This window comes from Leptodactylus fuscus, chromosome 6 (genome assembly GCF_031893055.1).
Source record: "Leptodactylus fuscus isolate aLepFus1 chromosome 6, aLepFus1.hap2, whole genome shotgun sequence".
Taxonomy (NCBI): Eukaryota; Metazoa; Chordata; class Amphibia; order Anura; family Leptodactylidae; genus Leptodactylus; species Leptodactylus fuscus.
This window is the reverse complement of record NC_134270.1, coordinates 61020262-61034650: the sequence shown is the minus strand read 5'-3', so window position 1 is coordinate 61034650 and position 14389 is coordinate 61020262. Positions and strand designations below refer to the sequence as shown.

At 41.4% G+C, this 14389-nt stretch overlaps 1 protein-coding gene across 1 annotated transcript in view; it reads right to left on the bottom strand.

Moving 5' to 3' along the window:
* The window catches only part of JHY (junctional cadherin complex regulator), a 32009-nt gene that overhangs the window by 9287 nt on the left and 8333 nt on the right, over positions 1-14389 (bottom strand). The window contains exons 2-4 of the mRNA XM_075280080.1: positions 9599-10058; positions 5897-6315; positions 2886-3033 (exon numbers count right to left, since the gene is read on the bottom strand). Coding sequence (XP_075136181.1) covers positions 2886-3033; positions 5897-6315; positions 9599-10058 — 1027 coding nt within the window. The remainder of the gene's footprint in view (positions 1-2885; positions 3034-5896; positions 6316-9598; positions 10059-14389) is intronic.

Sequence of the window (14389 nt, the reverse complement as noted above, 5' to 3'; positions counted from 1 at the left end):
TACTATGTGAAAGTTTGTGTGTTTGTGTGTTTGGATGTATGTTACTCAATCACGCAAAAACGGCTAAACGTATTTGGATGAAATTTGACACATAGATAGTTTGTAACCTGGATTAACACATAGGCTACTTTTTATCCCGGTAAATGACATGGCTTCACAACTGTTATGAATTTATGTTCATATACTATATTAAACTGCTCTTGGCAGCAGCAGTATCTCTGCTAATTGCTTTGCTTTGTCAAGCCCTGGATAGAGCGAAACGTGCGTCGGGAGTGATCTGGTTCTCATGAGGGTATAGGTAATACGTTTACAGGGGATTCCATGTGTGTTCTTTGGTATTTACTATGTGGAAGGTTGTAGCAGTGATGTGGTGATTACACCACTTGGTGACTATACGCACAGGCTTTAGATTTCCTACATATATATGATGTTATATACATTACATAGGCATTACATGGGATCCTAACACTTTTTGCCATATGGTTATTTTAATACCTCTTGACCACCAGATTTCTTTTGGGTTCAATCATTCCTCCGTATTTGTTATTTGTGTATTATTTATTGTCCGTTTCATGTATTTTAATGTATAAATAAAATTTACTATTTTTGGTTATCTGTTGTAGCTGGGTGTTTTCCTTTGTTGTTATGTATGTTTCACAGTAATGTTATACTCTTATATGTATTCTAGGGAAAGGAGGTGAACTTTTATTTATTTTATTTTTTATGATATTTTTTTTTTAAGTTTTTTTTTTTTCTTTACTATTTTATTAGCGCCCCCTAGGGGGCTTGAACCTGCAATCATTTGATTGCAAGTCCCATAGACGGCAATACAAGTGTATTGCCATCTATGGGAGATTCTATACATTACTATTGCGGAGGGTCATAGACCAGCCGCAATGGTAATATAGCGATGACAGGCCTGGGAGCCTTCAGTAGGCTCCGGGCTGTCACCAGAACAGGTTGGCTCCTGCAAGCTCGCCGCGCAGGAGCTGGCCTGCAACTTTAAAGGTATGGGGCCGGCTAACTTTAAACTTTTTTTGGGTGGGGGGGAAGAGGACCTCTCCGGTGGGCATCTCCACTGTAATTTTTACAGCGGAGTTGTCGGAGCTCGTGCCTGCGATCTCTGATTGCAGGCATAAGCTTCGGTATTTGATGCCGGGGAGTTTGTTAGCCACCGGCACAGGGCCTGCAGTATTGCCACGCTCCTGCTGCTGCAGAAAACCAGCGGTGGCAGGAGCGCGGCGTCATTCGGACTATAAGATGCACCCTCATTTTCCTCCAAATTTTGGGGGAAACAAAGTGCGTCTTATAGTCCGAAAAATATGGTAATCAGTATGACATGTTTCGGATAGGTACCACCTCCTTCTTTAGACCATAATAGTTATATACAAATAAATAATAAAATCATCTAGTTTCAGTAGTGGATGTATGATAGACCACTATGGGTGTTATCTATAAAAGTGCTGCCTTCTACAGTAATCCTGTCTTATCTTATCAGTGATGTAAGTGAGGTGACTACTGAAAAGAGGGGTATAAGATGAGGGCAGGGGAGAGGGATGGGTAGCCACAGGGTGTAAGGTACAACAAAGTGCAGTAACAGTGAATTGAACCAACAACCAAAAGCAAGCCCCCCTACTGAATTAGTCAGAGGTAGTTGTCTGAAGATCAGCACATGTAAAGATCTCACAGCAACTGCACCCTAAACAAATATGATGTAACAAGACTACAGGTACGGTGGCACAAAGATTTGAGTAAAACTGCAAAATTGTGTATCCTATTACTTGGAGAACTATATGCACCGCATGTCTTTCTGTCCTGATAGTTCGTTACAGTGTATCAGTGAAAGTAAAAGGTATTGGTCTAAAGTGCAAACTGCAGGTCCTTGTACCGCCTCAGTAATCTATGTGTATCATATACCATGCCATTGTTACTGTACTGTCATGTAAATCCTTCTGTGCAGTTATTTTACTTAATTCACCATATGTTACAATGGAAGCAGATCATGACAGTGTTCAGCCGGTAATGACACAACTGCAGCCTCAGAGCTGCCCTGTTGTTTCAGGTAAGTGTAGGCGTTGTTAATGTGAAGTGTACTTAGATTTATCGTGAACATCTCATTATGTCGGTGCATGAGCTACTTAAGACCAAATGTTGTTGGTGATGAGTGGTAGAAGGGTAAGACTTGTCCTAGAATTGCATTGTACCGAGTGAACATATTTTAGAGCAAGGCTATGCAGCTTTCAATAGGCCCATGAAGAAGGGGTTCAGCTCAGGCTAAACCTATACCCCTTTTCTATGACTATCACCTTGCATGCCATCCACTACCTTCCTTATTGACAGCAACACTGGCAAAATAAATCAGAATAACGGGCGAGCTGAAGCTTTGGGCATTCACTTATTGCCACAGGCCCTTCCCTACTACTTCCTGATAAACACTCAGACAGTAGTATGACATCACATAGCTGGTGACATCACTGATCACAGCCTGGACTCCAAGACATTCTCAGTCCAACTGCAAAAGACTGAGCTCAACTACTACTATGTACAGTCTGGGGTGTAACTATAGAGGGTGTGGAGGCAGAAATCATTATTGGGCCCTGGATCCTCAGGGAGCCCAAAGGCCTATTTAAAACATAAAAAGATATCAGTGTTATAGATATATTATAGATAGCTCATGGTGGATGGGGGACCCTTTGCACTGGGGTCCACAGAAGATTCAAGTTATTCCTCTGTTTACAATATAACTTTAGTAGATGAGTATTAGCCACTGTTGTGGTGACATCAGAGCCGCTGTTATAATCACTTATGGATAGAAGTTTATATACCTACTAATAACCCTTTATACACTTGCTATTATCTTATCTTGGATATTTAAATTATTTTACCTTTTGATATTTTTCGGATGGCTTCCTCACGCCTGAAGGACACATTTTGGTTCTTTCACTCCTAATTTCATCCTTGGCACAGACTTCAGGTTCATTGCTGGAATTTTGAGACTTCATTGTTGGTTCCATTGACTGTGGAGTAATCTGGTTGGGTATGAAGATGTCGTTGTAGATGTTACTGGTGATTCCTGGGGGTTCTGGTTGGAACTGAGCACCAATTTGCGAAAACCTCAATATAAAATTAAAGGAAAGATTAATAATGATAATAGCTGCAACTAATGTACATTAAGATTACAACATCCATTCACCATGGTGTCTATTAAAGGGTCCTTTCATGGCACATTTACAAAGCTGCCTTTGAGCTGAATTCAGCACACTTTTGTTTGTAAGTTATCCATTGCAAATATCACTAATCTGTCACGTGGGTGGGTTTTACAGCTTAGCGTCATCACTAGGCAGTGGAGGACACTTGTAAAGTTTTCTACTCTGAAGGGGATGTGCTCCATCACTCAGTAATGACAATAGGCTGTAAAGCCCGTCCCTCCTGATAGTACAGTGATATCAGTAGCTGAAACTAATGGCAACCAATATCACTGCAATGGGACAACCTACAAATCAAATGATTGCATGTGCATTCACACAGTGCAGCTGAGTGCAATTAAAACTACATCAAAACTGCATTGGAAAAAAATACATGCAGTTTTCCCGCTGCATTTGGTGCAGTTTCTTAAATTTTCAAATTGAACACATAAAATGACCACATTTAACAGAACTTTCTTCTGTCATGAATAATATATACTTAGGTCCCCTATACATGAGCAAGACTAGAAATCTACCCCTGAGTGTATATCATGAATGTTTTCATTCACTGACAGCAATGCAGGAATCTTCAAAATGGTGTAGAACTGAAACACTAAGCATATTAGAAAATTATGGAAATGATAGTTTGATTGTCATAAACCTGGAAAACCTTTATAGTTATCTGACTTCCAACTGAATGGAGTAAGTCTAAAGTTAAATGCGAACTACAGCACTAAGTGCCTGACATTGCTAGGGTATAAGGTATAGATACAAAGGATTCCACCGAAGTCAGGAAGATCACCTAACAGATGCCATCCCTCTTTAAGAGTTATGACTGAAAACCTTAAAGAGGACCTTTCACCATATCCGGGCACAGGCAGTTCTATATACTGCCAGAAAGCTGACAGTGCGCTGAATTCAGCGCACTGTCGGCTTTCCCGATCTGTGCCCGGTGTGAAGAGCTTACGGTCCGGTATCGTAGCTCTTCTATGGTCAGAAGGGCGTTTCTGACCATTAGCCAGAGACGTCCTTCTGCCTCGCGGCGCCAATCGCGCTGTGCTGTGGAGCGGGGAGGAACGCCCTCTCCCTCTGCTCACACAGCTCGTCCATAGACGAGTATTATCAGGAGCGGGAGGGGGCGTTCCTCCCCGCTCCACAGCACAGCGCGATTGGCGCCGCGAGGCAGAAGGACGTCTCTGGCTAATGGTCAGAAACGCCCTTCTGACTGTAAAGCGCTACGGTATCGGGACCGATAGCGCTTTACACCGGGCACGGATCGGGAAAGCCGACAGTGCGCTGAATTCAGCGCACTGTCAGCTTTCTGGCAGTATATAACACTGCCTGTGCCCGGATATGGTGAAAGGTCCTCTTTAAGACTTAGGCTGAGGCCCCACGTTGCAGAAACACAACTTTTTTTTTTGTTGCACATTTTGTTGTGGTTTTTTTTTTTTTTTTTTAAGTCAAAGTTAAGAATGGCTACAAAAGGAATGGGAAATATAGAGGAAGTTCTTATACTTCTACCTTCTATTCAATCTACTCTTGGCTTTGGCTCAAAAGACTGCAACAAAATTTGCAACAAAAAACTGCATTTCTACAACGTGGGGTTTAGCCTAAGCCCCTCTATTAAGGTCTTTGGGGCTGTCCCACAATAGTGAAAGGAGCACCAGTCACACAAGCACACTGGTGCTTCATTCACAAGGAGGCATTAGAGGGACTTAGTCCCCCATCCTCCTGATCACTTGGGGACTCAGCCTTCCTATGGATAGGGGATAAGTGTCCATAATGGGAGAAGCCCTTTAATACATGCTAAAAAAGCATAAAGTCATGGAAGAGTAAAATTAGGCAGTTGCTCATAGCAACCAATCTGGTGTCAGCTGTCATCTGCCCAAAGAAATGAAAATACTAATCTGATTGGTTGATGTAAAAAACTGCTCCCCTATACCTTACCATGTAAGATTATATAGTAAAGTGCACAACTTGCTACTGGCAGATAAGACGATAAAAAGTATAAACTGAAAAATCCTGACTGACTGCACCAGATGAAGGACAACTTTCTACTGTATAATAAAGGCCATGTTTGTGGCAATATAATGGCTACAAATCCTGTGTTGTACTGATCTCAAATAATTCTATCTATCTATCTATCTATCTATCTATCTATCTATCTATCTATCGAACAATAGTGAGCAACTACTGCAATCCTCTGATAATGGGGTATGTCAGTGAGGCTATTAAATGTGAAGGACCTATGAACTTCTATTGCCTAATACAGATATGGGTCCTGTGAGTGCTGTCCTGGGATAATGGCTGATAACAGAAAACAGTAGTGAGTGAATGCTGCATTCCTCCTCTATATTAGTGAGGCTATTAAGAGTGAAGGACCTGCAAGCTGCTATAGGCTAAAAACGGGTCAAGTAAGTGTTTTCCTGTGATATCTTTGATAACAATAGTGTAAGAACAGACAGACAGAGAATCGAAATTCATTTTTATATATATAGAGAGAGATAAAGATATGTTTATTTTGACAAATCTGACACATTTGTAGACCAACAGTGCTTTCTAAATAATAAATTAGTAAATTTGCTCAACTTTTTCCTAGTGAATGACACAGGGATTTCCTTTTCATGTTCTTTGAATGGCTGTGTCATGCTCCCTGCCTGCACTAGACATCATATATCACAACCTATGTTAGATATAACAGGTCTTCTCACCTGGGATACATATGCTTCTCCATTGAGTCTTCTGCACCTCCCATGGTAAGGTCTTCCATTCTATGAAGATCATACCTCATTTCCGAAGGTTTGATGTTTTGGTAATATAACCCTTCATTGTGGATTTGGAGATGTTCTTGTAAAGAATAGGGACCATCCAATCTTATAAAAGAATTCCTATAGTTCTCTGGATAAGCAGGGATGGCCATATATTCGCTGTAATATTTCCCAGAGTACATCCCATCCCATTGTGAAGTATTGACGTCTGATAAAGTACTCGCCATATATATGGGATTTGTTCTTTTCTTCTGGCTGTGGCTGCTAGATATCCTGGATTCTTTTATGGCTTCAGGCAATTTCACTTTTTCCCCCATATGTAATATGTCCTCCATGGGCTGCACGTCTGACTTTCTATTGTTCTATACAAAAAAAAAATTATGTCAAAATCAGATTACTAAAAAACCCCTAAAACCAATAATAAATAATTAACTCTATTATAATTAATAAATCTCTAGGTGAATGCTGTACACACATTAAAGTCAGTTGATATGCTAATATGTATGGCGGTCAGCTTTAATTGAGAGATTACGCTGGGCAATATATGTAATTTTACTAATGTAAATTCTGTAACAGCTCCCCCACCTACCAGTGCCTTCTTTTTTATGGAGGGGCACCTCAGGAACTACAGCCTGGGTGTGACTGACACCTCTGCACTCCTTAGGCTGGGTTTACATGGGGTTTTTTAGTCCGGAACCTGAGGCAGAAGCCACCTTAGGTTCCACGGGGTTCACTCGGGGTTTTTTGGTCTGGAACCTGAGACGGAGGCCACCTCTGGTTCCAGGTTAAGGACAAAAAAATGGGTAGCCGCGACTGAATGCCGGTGCACTACAGCAGCATCCAGTTGCGCACTCCACTCCGGATTAGGGAGTGTCTTCAGGCGGATGTCGCGAGGCGAATTTGCCTGAAAGAATTGAGCATCCTTGTTTCTTTTGTTCCGGCTCCAGGAAAAAAGAACTGATCGGCTCCCATTAATTTCAATGGGAGCTGTCTTTTTGGTCAGGATTTTGAAGCGGATACGGCCTCAAAATCCTGACCAAAAAACCCTGTGTGAACCCACCATTAGGGTATAATCACTTTGGAAAAATCCCTAAACTGTCGTCTATAACTATGCAGATTTATGTGCTAAGATTAGTCTTTTATCAATGGTCTTGTAGGAGACTAAGATAGTGTAGAAGCCGCCAACTTAGAACATTATATGAATGAGGCTGACCTATACATTTGGGTAACTAAAACTGGCAAAATGCCCCAATGACTTTTCCTGGAACTTGGCCCTAAGAAATATACAGTCCATAACTGATGACCATTGGTTCCACCTAATGGTAATCCAATAGACATTTGCAAGCCCCATTTCTTGGATCACCACCACCAGTTGAATCCATGGTGTGATCAGGTCGTAACTCGCAGTGGTTTTCACCACGGAAACTAACAATTAGCACCTATTATCCATTAAGCTGTTCTGGTCAGAGCAATCTATGTAACAGGAAGGCACCCCCACCTCCCCAGTCACTCCCACCTTGGTTGGTCCTATTGTCTTTCTGAGCTTGTGTTGTTTTGAAAGATACATTGTATCAGTAGAGATGTAGTTTACGGGGCCAGTATGATACATACTTCTGCATTAGCCCTTTGAAAAGAGGAACAGGACGCAACCTCTGCTTGCCTGTTTGTGAACTGTTCTATTAATACCAATCAAATTGAGAAAATGATCAAATGAAATTGCATTTTGAGCATCATAAGCTGTGTAATGTCTATTCTGTTAAATTGAGGCCCATAATTGCTTCTCTACAGAAAAGGTACAACAAAGACCGCAATCATGTCATGTCATTATCCCAGACTAGGAAACGGCCTTAGGAGCTGGGACATCAAAGACTTGTGCTTCTCGAATTGCATTTGGCTACTATTGTAGAAGCACAGACAATCTTGATGAGGTGTTTATACTGAGCCAAGCCTTAGTGCACATAGAGTCTGAGTGCCTTGGTCTAGGGCCATTAAAAAATTGTACATTATGTTCCTGCCTTTGAAGTGATGTTGTAGGTAGGAAAGCAAGTCGCATTGAGTACGGCTGAGTGAGATTGCTTGTCTACTTGTCATTCTCTCTCAAAGAAACATAAGGTTCTTAGACAATAGGAAAACACTAAAAAGTTCATGTTATAGGGAATATTAGGAGCCTTAAAAACAAACCCACAAATTCACTTAGCATCTAAAAACAGTGAAGTGAAAGAAACAATTATGCTTTTGCGGAATTTGGGTAATCTTAGCTCTCGGGAAATATTACACAAATTTTTTTGAAACTTAGATAAGGGAATATCGGGCGTCCGCTTGTTGATTGAAGTCTGGATTAATAAAGCTGGGTTGGCTTTGTGGAGTATTTACTACGTAGACTGTAAATGGATTCAGAAATATGGAAAAGATGATGTAGACGGCTTGCGCTACTTTGTGTTTGAAAGAGACTGTGATGCTCAGTAATCGACGTTTATGGTAAATGCAGAAAAGTGATAACCAAAGTACTGAGCCAGAAATATACGTTCAGAGCGGTTGTCTCTTCCCTTCGCCTTACTCAAGTGGAGATGCTTTTTCAGGATGAGGAAAATTTAAAGGGGTATTCCCAGCTCAGTATATATGGCTATATCTATAGGATAGATGTGGATCCCAAAGTTAAAACCTGCGTCTATCTTGAGATCGAAGCCCTATCTGTTCCTGAAAGTGAATGGAGAGGGGCTGAGCATGCATATGTATCTTCATTCACTTGTATGGGAGCTACAGAAATAGCCTGCCTGCTCAGTTATTTTGGTAAGTCACTATACAAGTGAATGGAGAGATGTGTACATGCACTTTCCATTCAGTTCTTGGAACAGATGTCCTCAAGAAATATAAATAATGATATGGGAATATGTCTATAAAAGGGTTTGCCCGGGATTACAATAGTTGTTTTCTTACAGAAAAAGTGCTACCTATCCATTGGTGGTGTCGGTTATTTGATGCTCGACTCTGTTGAAGTTGAAGAGCTGCAATACCACACACAACCTATGGACAGGGATGGAACTGTTTTTGGGTCTAGGCTATAGTTATATGGGATTAGGGCTGGTCATGTCAGCCATTATCTCCACATACAGGTAGCGAGTTGTGGCTAGACTCCATTACAGCTATATAATGGAATACGTTCTTGTCAGGCAACTTGGTCCAGGAAATTATTCAGGTATTTGGGTTAAAGTCCAAACTGATGTTAGGTTCACACAAGCCTCTATGTTGCTCTGGTCCATCAGAGGAACAGTACCACATATGGGTGGACCGCCACAACAGCAGTCACATACGGAGCCTGATAGACCCCATTAACTATAATGGTGGGGTGTCTGTTCTTTTAAAATGAAAGTGCTGGTTGAAAATGTCAGAATTGCAGAACTTTTTCTTCCAGAGATTTTGGATGCAAACTGCGACGGAGACTCCAACACGAATGTGAACATAGCCTAATATAGGCAAATGGTAATACTTAAAACTCACATTTGTTTATCTCTAACTGGCAGTTGTCAGAATTTGGTCGAATTTTTTGTCAGAGAACCCTTTAGCTTCATTAGGCAGGGCAAGTGTCATTGTTCATTTAGACAAAGTTGCATGCAGGTGCTCACAAGCCAATCCTAGTGGTCTTACCTGCCCAAATTTATTTTCCTTAGTTTTCTTTTTGTGAAAGTGAAGGTAAGATTGGGGTTTCTCTTTGCGCACTCCCAAAGTAGCCTTGTTCTTTTCTATAATGTCTTTTTGAGTCACCTGGTGTTGTGCCATGACCTTCTTCTTCTCTGTTGTATCTAGGTGAGCTCCATATCTTCTTACTTGGCCACTTTCTTTAGATTTTGGTTTTGTTGTAGCTGCAATCTCCTTGTTTTTGGAGAGGACCTCAGTGAGGGGCTTCCAAAATGAGTGACCATCCTCACTATTCTTGTCTTCTGAGGTTCCTAAGGTCATTTCATCAGGTGAACATTCTTCCGAATCAACAGAGGACACATCTAGAAATTCCTCCTCATCCCGATCAGGTGTGTGGAGCAGGTTCTGGTGCTTTCTCCAGTCCGGGTCATATCTTAATTCAGAATAAGATGTGCGGATCTCTTGTGACCTAAATTGAAAGTTAGCAAGAGATCAGACTGACATAATCCTTCCATCAAATTCTACTATTTTATACTTGAGTATCTGTATAGATATGTACATTATATGTACAGTTGTATCTACTTGTTGATGGAGACGTCAAAGTTACACTCAAGTAACCAAAGAAATAAGCCCAGGTCCTCTTAACTACTTATTGACAGGACGTTTCCTGTTTATTAGAGTGTGTCATGTGACCCTGAAAGGGGAAAATCTGAATTCTGGCACAATTTGCACCAAAAAAAAACAAACTGTCTAGCAAGCTGTGTGCCACATTTATCAAGTACCTTATCAAGTGTCCTGACAGCTGGGTGACTAGTGAACACTCCCATGCTTATCATTAGTATGGCTCTATTACATGCTGCCATAGGCAGCGTGTAATAGCAGTTAAAGGATTTTACTATTCATTTCACTATTTCCATCGCTGGCAAATCATGGCGTTTACACTATGTGGGCCCCGGCCTCACAAAGTCACATGTGTGGGCCAATAGTCCAGGCTCTAAAATATAGAACATGTCCTATTCCTGTCCTATTTTGCGGCCCTTGCTTCCGTGGCTCCTATCCATTTCATGAAAGAGACCGTGGAACCATGGTCAGTACACAGGCAGCATCCACAAGTCCCCGTGCACTGCCTATGCCTTTAACTCACGGCCAGCCAGAAGCACACAGTCATCTGAAAGAGACACTTGAAAAATCTGGTACAGTTTAAGACTGTCTAGCTTTTAGATGATATTAGTAAATTTGACCCATCTGTTTATGCAAAGCATTGATCTTATAGGAGGCCATAGATCTAGGTTTACACAGTAGTAGGAGCAGGGCTCCTCCAGCACAAACTATTTAAGGAGAACAGTGTGGCGCTCTTGTGGGAGGTCACAAACAGTTACACAGTGGAAGGAGCCAGGTTCCCAGCATCACAGAGAAATGGATCATACCAATTAGATTACCAACTAGATACAGAGACAATGATGTTGAATGCCCTCACACCGCATGGAATGTTTTTATTTTCAGTTTCTGTTAATTTATTGCTGGAAAATATAGTAATAAAATTCTCAAAATATAATAATAATAATGAGTAATTTCTTGCTTCCAGGTGAATGAGTCTGACTGCGTCTCACTTTCTAATTGTCCGTCGTTGTAATGTGAGTGGTATAAGCCTGTCTGCAGCCGCAGCCATTAAGGGAAGTGATCGTTTAATTAAAGTTAAGAAATGGTTTTAATGCAACACGAGTGATATTGAATTTTTACGCCTCAAACTGTTACAGTCAGAAATGCGTTTTGCCTTAATAATCTTATAGATTTTACCCTTTTATTGCTAGCGCTCACTGTGCTATATAGCTTACTGTGTCACAGATGATCAGAACCCAGTTCTCAGGTCATTACTATATATTAGATGTGTTACTGATGAGCTGAGAGCATTCATGTGTCTCTACAATAGACTGTATGCGGACCAATCCTCTGTGATGTGACAAGCCTTCCTATATTAATAACATATAGAATATATTTTGGACAGCCCCCATAACTGTTAAGATATGATCACATCTACTATATGTCAAATGTGCTATTAGGGGCATCCATCGAAAAATCCTTTGAAAATAGTGGCCAAAAAAGTCCTGGGTGCAAGAAATTTTGTCTATCAAAATGACAGACATTGGAACAGAAACTCAATGGACTCCATCATAGAGAAAGGGATTTCTGGGCTTGTGTCTGGCACTTCCATTGTTCTGCACCTATAATAGAAGGGAGCTTAACCTAACAACTGTAATGAAAAGTTCTGCGACTTTCTAATAGACTTTGTATCTGAAAACCTTGCCACTTCGAATATCTTTGTTTACAACCGTCTGCTGAGAGTTTTCTACAATCAAAAGCAGACAAAGGCAGCCAAGGGCCCCAGTGCACAAACAGTTTTGGGCCCCTTGCTTTCCTGTATCTGAGCATAGAGCACCCCCTTATATCTGAACCTACCTTTCATAGTTAGCTATGAATTTCATTAGCTTGGACAGTTAACAGAATCTTATAAACCGCCGAAAGCTGTTGTTAAATGGGTTGTGCTATTACGGAAACTTATGGTTATAGGAGAGATGCAAGGGAAAATAATAGCAATGGCAGGAACAAGCTATTTAAAATAAGTACAGCACTGTGAACCAGAGACAGGGCCCCAGACACCTTCACTAGTGCTAGCCGCAAGGCCAGATGGACTTTTCAGAATCTGACAGTCTGAATTGTAACCAAACAGTAACTGTAAAGGTATTACCGGTAAATGTTCTGCAAAGTGAAACTTAACCAGAACCTGAAACTGATGTACTGGACCGATCAGAAACAGAAGAGTAATCATCCAGGTACAAAGGTCAAAACCAAGAGAAGATGCCAGAGGCAGAATCAGGAGGCAAAAGTAATATCCATTAGAAAGACAAGGGTCAAATCCAAATGGGTATGTCAATACCAAAATCAGCAGGCAAATGAATAATCAAAAAACATGCCAAGGGTCTGTAAAGCAATCCAATTCACACTATCATGTTTAGCCAAACTAGAGTACCTAAATTAGTCAGCAACCAGGATCAGGAGGGAGGGGTCTTATACACTGTCTGCCAATAAGTATTTGGATTCCCAGTAAAGTTCTGCGGAGGGGGATTTATGGTCTGGGGGTGTTTCTCCTGGTATAGACCTTTGATCCCAGTGCATAGTAAACTCAACGCCGACGCCTATTGCACTATTTTAGATAACAGTGTGCTTCCTACATTATGGCAGTTCTATGGGTCGGACCAATGTTACTTCCAGGATGACAACGCTAGCTGTCATGTAGCGAGGTCTACCATGGCTTGGTACAGTGACAATCAGGTTAACCGACTGTACTGGCCTGCCCAGAACCCAGACTTGAACCCTATCAAGCACCTCTGGGACCTTGCGGAAAGCATGCCCTGGAGGGTTGAGGCTGTAATTGCCTCTCGGACCACAAGTGTCCAAATACTTATTGGTAGACAGTGTATATGCCTCCTCAGCTGCTAATTGGACAAGCCCAGGAACCTTCTGAAACTGCAGAAGTTTCCCAGGTTGAAAAAGTAACTGTAAAGGTATAGTATCAGAATTGAGAATACTGACACTTATTCTCTATCCACAGGACAGGGAATAAATGTTGCTGGGGAGCCAACAGCGATAAGGAGAACCTTGTGAAGGTTTGTGTGACCATACTACTATGGAGCTGCAGGTGCTGCCAGAGATTACACTCCCAGTTGCCACATAGCAGTGTTAATGTTAGAATAGCACCACCTGCTGTTTCTAGGAATTGCTTTTACTGTGTCCAGCTCAGTAAATCTGCAAAGATGAATACACATGCTCAGTCCTGCTTCTTTCTCTCTGCTCCATTGATTATAAAGTGGGATTCCTGGGGTGGTGAACAGGATGCCTCTAAAGCTGCAATGACTTCTCTGCTTGTTGTGTCACTATAAGGGGTCCAAGAATTAGACTTGCATATGGACTTAAAGGTTGCTCTCCTGCACATGAGGAAGACAGAGGAATAAGGGGTATGCAGCTTTTGGGAGGACACAGGAGATTGGAGCTCTACCTTTGTAGCTGCGTACCAAGTAAAATACTGTAGAATAATGCTTACATTCCAATGCAATCGTAGCCACATCTCTGTTTTGAGAGTTCAACTGGTAGAGCGACCCATTGATAAATACAGCAACTAACATACTTCTGCAATTCTTTTTATTGCCAGCTGATTGATGATACATAAGCTGCACTGTGTATCCATTACATTGTTAACATGGCAGAGCTATGGATTCATTGCACAGTTTGGATTGAGACAAGAAGAGGCGAGAATTTACAGATGGCTTCTCGGGAGCATCTGCCGCTCATCTACAAGAATCATTTTCAAGAGCAGCAGTAAATGGATGTAAACACTTGCAAGGCAACGCTGCCAGATGCTCCTGGGGTGGAAATTTGCCCATTCTTTGCCAAACTATTGAAGAATCCTATTAAAACATTTAGCGACATTTAATCCCTGTGTGTTTGGCATGAGATAGGCTGTGTTTATGGGGCTCGTTGTCATTTGTCCCTGGTTATTAGTTATCTCTATGCGCTGCATTCATCCTACATGATCTACATGGGAGAGCAGTGGCAATTGCTCATATTATATGCAGGTTATTGGTGTCACTGGATAAGACGGGTGACAGGGCACAGACATGGGCACAGATCATCTGCAGATTATTTGGCTGTACAAGAGTTTATTATGTTTTCAGCTATAATTTATTCAATTCCAAGTTAATGCAACGGGTGGGCCTGTGTGATTAAACTACTAAGAAGGCACCA